The sequence below is a fragment of the Triticum aestivum genome, chromosome 2B (genome assembly GCF_018294505.1).
Source record: "Triticum aestivum cultivar Chinese Spring chromosome 2B, IWGSC CS RefSeq v2.1, whole genome shotgun sequence".
NCBI lineage: Eukaryota > Viridiplantae > Streptophyta > Magnoliopsida > Poales > Poaceae > Triticum > Triticum aestivum.
In genome coordinates, this window is record NC_057798.1 from 504,629,715 (window position 1) to 504,644,252 (window position 14,538).

The 14,538-nt window shown below is 44.4% G+C and overlaps 1 protein-coding gene across 1 annotated transcript; it reads right to left on the reverse strand.

Moving 5' to 3' along the window:
• Positions 1–1,744: 1,744 nt before the first annotated feature.
• On the reverse strand, positions 1,745–2,715 carry LOC123041517 (disease resistance protein Pik-1). Its single transcript, XM_044464115.1, has 2 exons — positions 2,579–2,715; positions 1,745–2,448 (listed from the first exon to the last, which is right to left on the reverse strand). The coding sequence occupies exons 1-2, from the start codon at positions 2,582–2,584 to the stop codon at positions 2,071–2,073; spliced, it is 384 nt and encodes a 127-aa protein (XP_044320050.1). The 5' UTR covers positions 2,585–2,715; the 3' UTR covers positions 1,745–2,070.
• Positions 2,716–14,538: the final 11,823 nt, after the last annotated feature.

The window sequence follows — 14,538 nt, forward strand, 5'->3', positions numbered from 1 at the left end:
GGCAACTATCGCATATCAAATACCGGTACACCTCCAAACACAAACACATATGCAACACCACAAACATATGCAACACCACGAACATACATAGATCTAGCTAGGCCGTAAAAAGTGCATGTGCACATTGTTGTAAGGAGAACAACCTAAATATAGCTTCCCCCCTTACTTACCTATTAAAACAAGGTAATTTAACCACTTAATTTGAATGAATCTATGGTGGAAATGAGGTGAAAAAGAGGAGGCACCCGAGACAAGGAGGAGGTGGAGAGAATGAAGTGGGGAGAAAGTGAGTGTGTGGGTAGGAGAGGCTGTCCCAAATATCTTGTTGCTGCCCACTTACTAATGGCGCACCTCTTGCATGGTGCGCCATTAGTACTTACAACTACTAATGGCGCACTTGGGCAGGATGCGCCATTAGTATGTTTGGATAGGCGCACTAGTTCAAAAAAAAATCCTATACTAATGGCGCACCCACTGCCTGGTGCGCCATTAGTAGTTACAACTACTAATGGCGCACTTGGGCAGGATGCGCCATTAGTATGTTTGGATAGGCGCACTAGTTCAAAAAAAAATTCTATACTAATGGCGCACCTGCTGCCTAGTGCGCCATTAGTAGTTACAACTACTAATGGCGCACTTTGCCGGGATGCGCCATTAGTATGTTTGGACAGGCGCACTAGTTAAAAAAATTGATACTAATGGCGCACCCGTAGCATGGTGCGCCATTAGTTGTTTAAACTCTAATGACGCATCAGATTGTGGTGCGCCATTAGTATATACTAATGGCGCACCATCTTTCTGGTGCGCCATTAGTGTCAATCCCATCTATAGCCATTTTCCTAGTAGTGCTAGGACCGCCGCCATTAATCTGAAGCCTCGCAACCGCGAGACCACACTCAGCAGGAAGGACAACAACGGCGGGGTAGATCAGTGCCCAACTCTAGGTCGTCGGCATGGCCGAAGGCCACAGCTAGACCACCATAGGCGGCCCTAGCTGGACCTGACACACCCAGATCTAAGCCAAAAGGCAAGATCGGGCAGCCAAGTCCAGAACGCCCCGAGCGGCTCCACGTCCTGGGAGCCTGGCGCCAGATCGACCGGCTGCCGGCGACGCCCCACCACCACCACATCGCCACTCCACCGGGCTCCAGCCTCAAGCCATTTTGTCCGCCGCATCTCCGCCGCACCAAACGCAAAGCGCCGGCGGACGAACACACCCTGACACCCAGCAGCATCAAGCCCTCACCCGAAGAACCGACTCGCGCCAGCCCTTTGCGCAAGGGGACAATCAATACCCGCCGCCGCCGCCGCCGACCGGGGCTTTTCCCAGCCGCGCCCTGTGGCGGCGGCGGCGAGGGAGGAGGAGAGTAGGGAGGGGGACTTGGCGGCGGTGGGATTAGGGCGCGTCTATATATGGATCAACTCGAATTATCAGCCTATCATATGATTGGAGGACATGCGTCACAATGTGGGGCTGAGGGCATCATGGTGTGACGTCCCACCTTTTCCTTCAGGTGACGAACTGTCTATCTATCTATCGTGCTGTCCTGTTCTTTCTCTTTTTTTTTCTTTTTTTTTTGGAGGATGCTGTCCTGTTTGACGCACATGTAGTTTAGGAACTACCACCTTCACCAAGAAGCAAGTGCGTGAGAACTGAGATTCATACTCCCTCCGTTCCATAATATAGTGCTTATAGATTTTTGCACAAGTCAAACATTCCAAACTTTAACCATATTTATAGAGAAAAGTAGGTACATCTAGAATATCAAATGCACATCATTGGATACATCGTGAATTATATTTTCAGAATGTACATGTTTGGTATTGTAGATGTAGATAGTTTTCTCTATATACTTGGTCAAAGTTGATAAAGTTTGACTTTTACAAAAATCTATAGGCACTACATTGTAGAATGGAGGGAGTATAACCATAGCGTTTGCTTTGAATTCACACTGGAAATTAGCCAAGCGAGCTCGTAAATGTAGATGAGAGTATGTCTCGATTTTTCTTTTCTTTTCCTTCAATGAATTAATAAACACGCGTATAGCACGTCATATGGATCTCTGGCAGCTACATGGTCCGGCAGTTCCCGGGCTGTTCCTCGCAGACTACCATGTGCGGCGCCTGGTACTGGTGGTGGTAGTAGCTGGGCGGGTAGTAGCACGGCGGCGGGTTCACGGGCACGGGCACGGCCGGCTTCGGGTCATCCTTCTTCTTTTCATCCGGCTTCTTCACCTCCTCCACCTTGATGATTTGGGCGTGTCCGAGCTTCTTGCGGAGGCAGCTGACGAGGCACACCGGGTCGACGCCGTCGCCGACCACCTCCAGCTGGTCCCTCGCGTCGCCGGTTATGCCCATGGACGTCACCCCGGCTGCTCTGGCGGCCAGCGTTAGTGCTTTGGACCGGCTCTTGTCGCACGACATGCTCAATTGGATGACAATCTTTTGCTGCAACAAGGAGAAAAGCCATGGATCAATCTTCAGAGTAATGTATCGACTGCTGAAAATTAAGACCCTAGACAAGGCAACAGGAGAGGTAAACAAAAAATAGGAGCAGAAACTGAATAGGGTTCCTTACCTTCATTGCCTGCTTCTGGGTTGCTAGAAGCCTGTGAAGGAGAAGCAGGAACTCGATGGCGAATTGTTGGTGTTCGAGGCGAGGCTAGAATGGTTTGGGTAGCTACTGATCGATTTTCCACAGATGCAAGTGTCTTGCTTGTGATGATTTGGTGAAGGGGATACCCCCCTTATATACACGCTAGAAAACTAGAGCTATCAGTATCAGGAGCAATCCCAACGCACTAGCTCGCTAGTAGTAAGAAGATTCGTAGCAGCTGCCGCAGTTGAGCTCCGACTGAGTAAACAACTGCCCAACTGGGCAAGTAGACATGCATGTAAACGCGTCCTCACCACAAAGGACTCGGCAGGCTACCCATGGAGAGACAGTAGACAATGACTTGTGACGAGATCTGCCCAACTTTATCATCAGTTGGCCATGTTGGATGCTCCACTGAAGACGCGGCTGCGTACATAAATACGCAGACTGAAACGGGACAAAAATGGCATGGATACACTAGCAGCTCAAGTTCAACCGATCATCGGTCCTCCATCAGCTCAATCAACAATAATTTTGTCTAGGAACACGCGGGAGGAGAGAGGGATCACAAGGTCACACCCAACTTTTGCACAATTGCACGCAATTAATAAGCTATTCTTCACTAGTATAGAGAACTAGGCTGTAGCCTAGTGGCAAGGGAGCGCAGTGGCATCTCTAGCAACCAGGGTTCGAGCCATATCGGGGACGAATTTCTGGTTTCTTACAAGGGATGCTTCTCCTATATCAATAAACCATGGGTGCTAGTGCCCATGAGTTTCATCTTCTTTTTTTAATTCTTCACTAGTATATGATTGCATAATACATGATAAGTTGGTATTTCAGAATATTTCATTTCTTATCTTGTAGTATAACACATAGGAACACATTTTTTGTGTCCAACTGGGTTTGCTACCTATGTAGACCGCACATGCATGAGCAGTTTTAACACGATTCCTTTTACCTCTTCTTACCTCATGAAAGGTAAGAATATATAATAAATATGAACCATTGATTTAATTAAGTAGTGAGAACGAGTAATTAGCCCGTGTTAATTAATTGTTCAAGCCCCTCACCGTCTCCCAGTTGCGCACTTAGGGCATCTCCAAGGCGGACCTGCAAACCGATCGCATCCGTTCGGACCGCCGGAGCCATCCAACGTGATCCGCGGTGCGGTCAGGACACGATTTCTTCCGCAAACCAGAGACAAAAGTGGGGGAAGTTTGCGTGAGTCCGGACACTCAAAATGTACGAATCCGACACCCCGGGCCCACCCAAAAGCCTTCCCGAACCCCGCGACTCCATCCTCCTCATTTTCTCTCCTTCCTTCTTTCTCTCTTGCGTTCGTTGCCGCTCCACCACCCCAGCCACCATGCCACACCCCTGCCGGAACTCTGCGTCTCCTTCACTTCCGGCGCTCCAGCAGGGCTCTCCACCACTTCTACTCTGCCTCTGTTCAACCCATGTCCTCTGACCGGTACCATCCTCCACATGACCGGCAACTGTTCGATGAATCGCTGGAGCTGAAAACATTTATCCTTTCTTATTTCTAGCAATGGATTCTGATTTGGAGTACATATACGAGCAGTATGTTGAGTTGTCCGACGGCTCATCGAACGAGGAGGAGTACTCCGATGAGATGGCGATGATGCAGACTGTCCTTGAAGACGCGGAGCGTGCGTAGGAGCATGTTCTCAATTCAAGGACTCAATCAAAGATCATCGAGTGCTCAAGCGCAACAAGGCGTGCGGACATTTGATACTGATGTCCGACTATTTTGCCCCCGATGAACTATTCACTGACCATTTTCGTCGGCACTTTCGGATGTGCAAGATTGTCTTTGATTGTTTGTACCATGGCTTCTGGTCCTACAATGACTACTTCATACTGAAGAAGGATGTCATGGGAACAATTGGCTTCTCTGGTCACCAGAAGTGCACGGCCGCACTCCGGATGCTTGCATATGGCATGGCTACTGATTCGTGGGACGAGTACCTACGGATGTCTAAGAGCACATGCGGAGATGCCATGGTCAGTTTTGCAACTGTCGTGGTCGAGATGTTCGAATCTCGATACCTGAGAGAACTAACTGTGGCTGACACCGAGAGGCTCTTGGCAATCTCAGAAGCAAGGGGGTGATCAGGTTTGCTTAGATCTCTTGACTGCATGCGTTGGAAATGGAAGAATTACCCGAAGGCTTTACAAGGGCAATATGAGGATCATGTTAAGAAGCCCACCATCATTCTTGAAGCAGCTACATCACATGATCTTTGGATTTGGCACGCTTTGTTTGGCATGCCCGAGTCTCACAGTGACATCAATGTGCTGCAACGATCGTCGTTGTTTGCGAGGATGACTGAAGGAAAAGCTCCTCCTTGCCACTATACTATCAATGGACATGAGTACGACATGGGTTACTATCTGTTTGACGGTATCTATCCTCCATCGGCTACCTTTCTCAGCACCACCTCAAACCCAGTTGGTCGGAAAAAGGCTCACTTTACCCAAAGACAAGGAGCAGCTAGAAAGGATGTTGAGAGGGCATTTGGAGTTCTTTAGGCTTGTTTCGCAGTTGTTTGTGGACCTGCAAAACAATGGGATCCGGAGACCTTGTGGGAGGTGATGACATGTTGTGTGGTCATGCACACATGATCGTCGAGGATGAGGGTGACGATGCTACTGAAGCTCTAGAATTTGAGAAAATGGGTGATCCTATCCAAATTCTGGACTAGAATCTAGCCACATTTGAAGAGTTTATTCAAATGCATCAGCAAATTCAGCATCAACCAACTCATGGGCAGCTGAAGGAAGATCTGATTGACCATCAGTGGGCCGTGAAAGGGGACAACAATGTTGGGATGTAATACTTGAACATTTTTAAATTTAAACTAGTGATGCATTGAGAGGATCGAGAAGTGGTGTCTAGAGGGGGGGGTTAGACACTAAGTGCTAAAAGTAGCAGTTTTTAGTTTCTCTAAGTTTAAGTGGAGTTTAGGCACAAATTTAACAAACACAATACATATCAAGCAAGCATGCAAAGAGTATATGAGCAGCGGAAAGTAAAGCATGCAACTTGCAAGAATGTAAAGGGAAGGGTTTGGAGTGTTCAAACGCAATTTGGAGACATGGTGATTTTTGAGCCGTGGTTCCGATAGGTGGTGCTATCGTACATCCACGTTGATGGAGACTTCAACCCACGAAGGGTAACGGCTGCGCGAGTCCATGGAGGGCTCCATCCAAGAAGGGTCCATGAAGAAGCAACCTTGTCTATCCCACCATGGCCGTCGCCCACGAAGGACTTGCCTCACTAGCGGTAGATCTTCATGAAGTAGGCGATCTCCTTGCCCTTACAAACTCCTTGGTTCAACACCACAATCTTGTCGGAGGCTCCCAAGTGACACCTAGCCAATCTAGGAGACACCACTCTCCAAGAAGTAACAAATGGTGTGTTGATGATGAACTCCTTGCTCTTGTGCTTCAAATGATAGTCTCCCCAACACTCAACTCTCTCTCTCACAGGATTTGGATTTGGTGGAAAGAAGATTTGAGTGGAAAGCAACTTGGGGAAGGCTAGAGATCAAGATTCATATGGTAGGAATGGAATATCTTGGTCTCAACACATGAGTAGGTACTTCTCTCTCAGAAATGGTATGTTGGAAGTGTAGGTTTGTTCCGATGGCTCTCTCCACGAATGAAGAGGAGGTGGAGGGGTATATATAGCCTCCACACAAAATCTAACCGTTACACACAATTTACCAATCTCGGTGGGTCCGAATTGAGAAACTCGGTCTGACCAATTCAGTAAATAATGTGACCGTTAGGGTTTTTGGTGGGACCGACATGCAACTCGGTAGGACCGATATGGTTAGGGTTAGGGCATAACGTAATCTCGGTAAGACCGATTACACAAACTCGGTGGAACCGATTTTGGTAATAAGCTAACCATAGAGTTGGTCAGGTAAACTTGGTGTGACCGATTCTCTCATCTCGGTGGGACCAAAATGTTACAAAAAGGAAACAGAGAGTTTACATTGTAATGTCGGTAGGACCGATTACACAAACTCGGTGGGACCGATTTTGGTAATTGACATACACAGAGAGATTACAATCCCATCTCGGTGAGACCGAGATCCCTATCGGTGAGACCGATTTGCCTAGGGTTTGTGGCAGTGGCAATGACATTTGAACTCGGTGGCGCCGGATAGAAAGAATCGGTGGGGCCGAGTTGGACTTTAGGTTTAGGTCATATGTGGATGTGGGAAAGCAGTTGGGGTTTTTGGAGCATATCACTAAGAACTATGAAGCAAGAACCTCATTAAGCAACACCTCATCCCTCCTTGATAGTATTGGCTTTTCCTATAGACTCAATGTGATCTTGGATCACTAAAATATAAAATGTAGAGTCTTGAGCTTGAAGCTTGAGCCAATCCTTTTATCTTTAGCATCTTGAAGGGGTTCCTCATCCTTTAGTGCATGCCACTTCATTGTTGAACTTATCTGAAAACATACTAGGTAAAAGTGTTAGTCCAACAATAGATATGTTGTCATTAATTACCAAAATCACCCAGGGAGCACTTGTGCTTTCAATCTCCCCTTTTTTGGTAATTGATGACAACATACATCAAAGCTTTAGATAGAGGATATAAAGAATAACAAGTAAAGCTTTGGAAAGACATGTAACAAGCATAGGCTCCCCCTACATGTATGCAAGCATGTGAATATGGTATATAGGAGCATGTGAATGCATAAGCATGACAGAGTAGGCAATGTGTTACATGTATCTTGGCTATATGCATCAGAGCGAAGAATTTTGGGAAATGTACCTTCATGCTCATGAGTCCTTCTTGCAAACAGTATGTACATCAGCAAGAATTCCTCATACACGACTGTGATGCATATACTCACCTTGTGGTCTTGAGTTGGCTTAGGGTGAAATGAACCTGCGAAAAAGAGGTTAGATAACACAGATGCATCTACTAGCCAGAGCAAACAAGAAGAAACCACGATAATACCAAGACCGTGATGACATGTAGAGAGTGAGTACCAGGTACCACATTGGATTAGACATGTCCCCAAAGGTAAAGGTATACAATGAATTTAAAGATTTCCTTTCCCTTATGTATTGCTCCCCCCGAATCTAGCATGGGATACAGGGAGACGATAGGGAACAGAAAATCAGAGCTCAAGGAAGTAAATGAACAGAGCTAATGCACGTATGAACATGTCTTTCCCCTCTAGAAGACATGTAACATCTCTCCTCTTGAACACCAAGCATTTGGGATCATTGAAGATTACCCTCCCCTTGAGTATTCTCTCCCCCTAGAGATATGAACTCTCTCTAGAGAAAGTTTTGATGTGATCTCTCTCTCTCCCCCTTTGACATCAATTTCCTAGAAGGGGCTTCTGGATTTGTTGTCACATGGGTTTTGTCCTTGAGTCACATGTCAAAGCAGCAAAAAGAAAAAAATGTGATGCTGGTAGAGGACAAGATTCATTGAGTGGATCTAGATCAAAAGAATCACAGAAATAAGTGGCAAGCTATTTTTCTCTGTCGTATTCTTCGGTAGCACCGAAATGTTTCGGTGGGACCGAAAATAATAGGCCGGTGTGACCGAGTTCATGACAGAGAAAACATTTGTCACCGCTGCTCACTTAGACAAGTAAGATCTCACAAGGATTTGCAATGAAGTGGATGCAGGGAATGCAAAACAGACAGTAAACGAGAAGAAACTTAACAGAAATATAGATGAAGAAGTTTTTTTTGAAAGGGGAAACAAATATGCATGATACAAATGCAAGAGCACAGAAAAGAACACGAGAGAACTTCATCTAGAATTGGTCGGCGACAAAGTCACCTATGTTAGAGTATATTGACTTAGGAGTCAAGTGAGATCACTTGATCATAGGTCATACTCATCATCTAAGCTCAAAACGGGGTTACCATTTTTCGTTTAAGCATCTTGATGTATTCACATCTTGCCGAGTTGCTTTGACTCATGTCTTGGAGTAAAGCTTCTCTAAGATGGAATAATATACCTTGGGTGGTGGGTTTGATCGTGATCATGTAGTTGAACTTGTGTGGGTTGCTCAAGGTTGATGTAGCTCATCAAGAGTTGGGAGCACCACTTGAAATTTGAGTCCATTCACCTACATGGGTTAGTTTTAGCAAGGAGGAGCACTTGTGTATCCAAAATGACAAACATGAAACTAAATAATAAATTTGTCAAAGGATATGCTTGAATGGATTTTTGCTTCCTCGTTTTCAACCACCCTTATGTAGAGACTTGGTGATGTAGAGATTGCTCAAGATGTGAGTGAGTTACAATCCCATAGATTTAGATCCATCCAAGTTCCTACAAGGGTTAGATGACATGCAAGATGCAAATATATCCAAGATGTAAGATTATCATCATAAGACAAATATCAAGGATTAATCATAGGCTCATGTCTTGCATGTATCAAGTGGAGATTCTACTCCAAGTTTGAAGCATCAATGATGTTCAATTCACCTCTCAACCTGTAAAACACTTTCTCATCAAGAGGTTTAGTGAAAATATCCGCTAATTTTTTCGGTGCGAACATGCTTAAGATTAATGTCCCCTTTGGCAACATGATCTTGAATGAAATGATGACGAACTTCAATATGCTTAGTTCGAGAATGTTGCATGGGATTGTGAGCAATCTTGATAGCACTTTCATTGTCGCAGAGTAATGGAACATGTTTCACATATATCCCATAATCTTTAAGAGTTTGGGTCATCCAAAGAAATTGAGCACAACATGAACCAGCGGCAATGTATCCCGCTTCGGCAGTGGATAAGGATACTGAGTTTTGTTTCTTGGAAGACCAAGACACAAGAGATCTACCAAGGAATTGACAAGTACCCGAAGTGGACTTTCTATCAACCTTGTCACCGGCATAGTCCGAGTCGGAGTAGCCAACAAAATTGAAAGAGGCCCTCTTAGGATACCAAATACCAAAATTTGGTGTATGAATTAAATATCTCACTATCCTTTTCATGGCCTTAAGATGACATTCTTTCGGTGCAGCTTGATATCGTGCACACATGCACACACTTAGCATAATATCGAGACGTGAAGCACATAGGTATAACAATGAACCAATAATAGAGCGATAAACCTTTTGATCAACCGGTTCACCATCTTTGGTCAAATCAAGATGTCCACTAGTAGGCATGGGTGTAGACATACCTTTGCATTCTTGCATATTGAACTTCTTGAATAAGTCTTTGGTGTACTTCGTTTGAGAGACAAAAGTACCTTCCTTAGTTTGCTTGATTTGTAACCCAAGAAAGAATTTGAGTTCACTCATCATTGACATCTCAAACTTCTCTGACATTTGCTTTTCGAACTTATCACTAAAATGAGGGTTAGTTGATCCAAATATAATGTCATTGACATAAATTTGGCATACAAATAATTCTCCATTAACCCTTTTAGTAAAAAGTGTAGAATCAATTTTTCCAATTTCAAAGCCTTTCTCAATAAGGAACCTTGTTAAGCATTTATACCAAGCTCTAGGAGCTTGTTTAAGACCATAAAGAGCTTTGCGAAGTTTGTAAACATGATTAGGTTTCTTAGGATTGATAAAGCCGGGAGGTTATTTAACATAAACTTCCTCCTCTATTTCACCATTTAGAAAAGCACTTTTGATGTCCATTTGGTACACGGTGATATCATGGTAATTAGCATAGGCAAGTAATATGCGAATGGATTCAAGTCTAGCAACGGGAGCATAAGTCTCACCATAGTCCATACCTTCGACTTGTGTGTAGCCTTGGGCGACGAGACGTGCTTTGTTGCGAACTACTTGTCCATCTTCATCTTGCTTGTTGCGAAACACCCATTTGGTACCGATGATGTTGTGGTTGTTGTCGGGCTTCTCAACCAATGTCCAAACTTGATTTCTCTCAAAGTTGTGTAGCTCCTCATGCATAGCATTTATCCAATCCGGATCTTCCAATGCTTCTTCAACCTTCATAGATTCAATGCTAGAGATGAATGAATAGTGTTCACAAAAGTTAGCTAAACGAGTTTTAGAGCGAGTGATTCTCCCGGTTTGGATATCATTGTAGATTTGCTCGACGGGATGGTCTTTAGCAATTCTTGCTCGAACTCATGAAGGCTTTTGCTTGGGTCTTGGTTGAACATCTTCTTCATCTTGTTCTTCTCCTTCTTGTTCTTCTTCTTCTTGGCCTTCTTCATTGTTGGCGTTGGCGTTCTCTTGTCGTGGTGGAGAAGGAGGTTGTTGACGTTCTTGGTGTACTTCCTCATTTTCTTCATCTTGGTGTCTCCCACTTGTGGATGCTTCCGTATCAACTCTTGGTTCACCTTGTCGTGAGGTAGAAGCTTCCACTTGGACAGACGAGTTACTTTCCTTCCCCCCCCCCCCCCCCCGTTGGACGAATCTTGCCAATAGATAAGTCTTGGATTGCTTCCGAGGGGTCTTTGTATCCTACATCAATTGGCAATTGCTCTACTTGTGAGCCGTTAGATTCATCAGACTTCACATCTACCGTTTCTTCAACCTTCTGGGTGAAATTTTTGTAGACACAGTAAGTGTGAGAGTTTGAGGCCGTAACCAAGTAGGAAACCTTCATGAGACTTAGGAGCAAATTTAGAGCGATGATGTTTATCAAGAATGTAGCACTTTGAGCCAAATACTCGAAAGTATCCAACTTGGGGTTTGTTATTGGTGAGGAGCTCGTATGTTGTCTTGCCGATTAGCTTGTGAAGATACAAGCGATTTGTTGCATGACAAGCTGTCTCAACTGCTTCTGCCCAAAAGTGCTTCGGCGTCTTGTGCTCATCAAGCATCGTTCTTGCCATTTCGATGAGTGTCCGGTTCTTCCTCTCAACAACTCCATTTTGTCGAGGTGTGTACGTAGCTGAGAACTCATGTGAAATCCCTTCTACGTCAAGGAAGGTGTCCACATTTGCGTTCTTGAACTCCGTTCCGTTGTTGCTGCGAACCTTCTTGATGTTCACTTCAAATTGATTTTGGGCCTTCCTAGCGAAGTTTTTGAAGATCTTTTGGACCTGCGATTTGTCATCGAGAAAGAACACCCACGTAAATCTTGAAAAATCATCAACTATAACTAGACCAAAAGAATTTCCACCGAGACTTTTGTAAGCGTTGGGACCGAACAGACCCATGTGAAGTAGCTCAAGTGGCCTCCTTGTGGTCATGATGTTCTTCACGGGATGCCTTCCTCCAACCTGTTTACCAGCTTGACATGCACTGCAAAGTCTATCCTTATCAAATATGACATCGTTAACACCAAGGATATGATTTCCTTTAATAAGCTTGTCAAGATTTCGCATGCCAACATGACCTAATCGTCTATGCCATAACCAACCTTTTGAAGATTTAGCAATAAAGCAAGTTCTAGGTTGAGAATTTTTAGTGAAATCAACAATGTAAAGATCACCTCTACGTATACCGGTAAAGACCATTTTATGATTGTCTCTACGAAACATTTGGCAATCTACTTTAGTAAATAGGACATTGAAACCGAAATCAGCAAGTCTAGATACTGAAAGTAAGTTGTATCCAAGAGATTCGACGAGCATAATATTTTGAATGGGGCTATCATGTGAGATGGCCACCTTACCGAGGCCAACCACCTTACCCTTTGAGATGTCAGCGAAAGTGACATACTTTCGAGGACCATCATTTTCGGCAAGCTCAAGAAACATGTCTGTATCTCCGGTCATGTGATCGGTACATCCACTGTCAAGAACCCATTCCTTTCTTCCTGCCATATATCCCCGAAGATTTGCCATAAGGCCAAAGTGTCTCATTGCATCATCAAGATCAAAGTCATCATCATCATCCTCATCATAGTATCCATGTTCAACATCGTCATGCGGTGGATCAATTCCTAGTGAGGGTGATTCGTTAGTATGAGTTTGACAATGATCTCCTTTATGAAGTCTAGTAGCTTCAGAAATAATATCGCTAATAATTCCAACATTTCCATTGGCACGCATAAGATTTGTAAGCTCTAATAGACGATCACCAAATATGGAATCATTGGAATTCATCTTGCTCAAGGCAATAGACTTATGAAGAATTTCGTCTAGATTTTTCAATGAATAATTAGGAAATCGTTCCTCAAGAAATTTCCATATAGTGTAGGCACACTCAAGAGTAGGCAAGTTTCCAATCAAGTTTCTAGGAAAGCCTCTGGTGATAAGATTAACAGTTCTAACATTCCTAATCATGTCAATTGACTCATCAAGGGTAGGATGCATGGGATCAACATGAGGTGCACAAGGGCTAGCAATGTACTTGTTCAAATGATATTGATTGAAAATCACAAGCATCTCATTTTTCGACTCATGAAAATACTCTTCATCAAGTATAGGCACTCTATGTCTAAGACTCCCCAAAGTAGACTCATCCATCTTCCTTCAATGGTGATTAAACCAAAGAAATGGAGACCAAGGCTCTGATACCAATTGACAGGATCGAGAAGAGGTGTCTAGAGGGGGGTGAATAGACACTAAGTGCTAAAAGTAGCAGTTTTTAGTTTCTCTAAGTTTAAGTGGAGTTTAGGCACAAGTTTAACAAACACAATACATATCAAGCAAGCATGCAAAGAGTATATGAGCAGCGGAAAGTAAAGCATGCAACTTGCAAGAATGTAAAGGGGAGGCTTTGGAGTGTTCAAACGCAATTTGGAGACATGGTGATTTTTGAGCCGTGGTTCCGATAGGTGGTGCTATCGTACATCCATGTTGATGGAGACTTCAACCCACGAAGGGTAACGACTGCGTGAGTCCATGGAGGGCTCCACCCAACAAGGGTCCACGAAGAAGCAACCTTGTCTATCCCACCATGGTCGTCGCCCACGAAGGACTTGCCTCACTAGCGGTAGATCTTCATGAAGTAGGCAATCTCCTTGCCCTTACAAACTCCTTGGTTCAACTCCACAATCTTGTTGGAGGCTCCCAAGTGACACCTAGCCAATCTAGGAGACACCACTCTCCAAGAAGTAACAAATGGTGTGTTGATGATGAACTCCTTGCTCTTGTGCTTCAAATGATAGAGATCAAGATTCATATGGTAGGAACGGAATATCTTGGTCTCAAGACATGAGTAGGTACTTCTCTCTCAGAAATGGTTAGTTGGAAGTGTAGGTTTGTTCTGATGGCTCTCTCCACGAATGAAGAGGAGGTGGAGGGGTATATATAGCCTCCACACAAAATCTAACCGTTACACACAATTTACCAATCTCGGTGGGATCGAATTGAGAAACTCGGTCTGACCGATTCAGTAAATAATGTGACCGTTAGGGTTTTCGGTGGGACCGACATGCAACTCGGTAGGACCGATATGGTTAGGGTTAGGGCATAACATAATCTCGGTAAGACCCATTACACAAACTCGGTGGGACCGATTTTGGTAATAAGCTAACCAGAGAGTTGGTCAGGTAAACTCGGTGTGACCGATTCTCTCATCTCGGTGGGACTGAAATGTTACGAAAAGGAAACAGAGAGTTTACATTGTAATCTCGGTAGGACCGATTACACAAACTCGGTGGGACCGATTTTGGTAATGGACATACACAGAGAGATTACAATCCAATCTCCGTGAGACCGAGATCCCTATCGGTGAGACCGATTTGCCTACGGTTTGTGGCAGTGGCTATGACATTTGAACTCGATGGCGCCGGATAGAAAGAATCGGTGGGGCCGAGTTGGACTTTAGGTTTAGGTCATATGTGGATGTGGGAAAGCATTTGAGGGTTTTGGAGCATATCACTAAGCACTATGAAGCAAGAACCTCATTAAGCAACACCTCATCCCTCCTTGATAGTATTGGCTTTTCCTATAGACTCAATCTGATCTTGGATCACTAAAATATAAAATGTAGAGTCTTGAGCTTGAAGCTTGAGCCAATCCTTTTATCCTTAGCA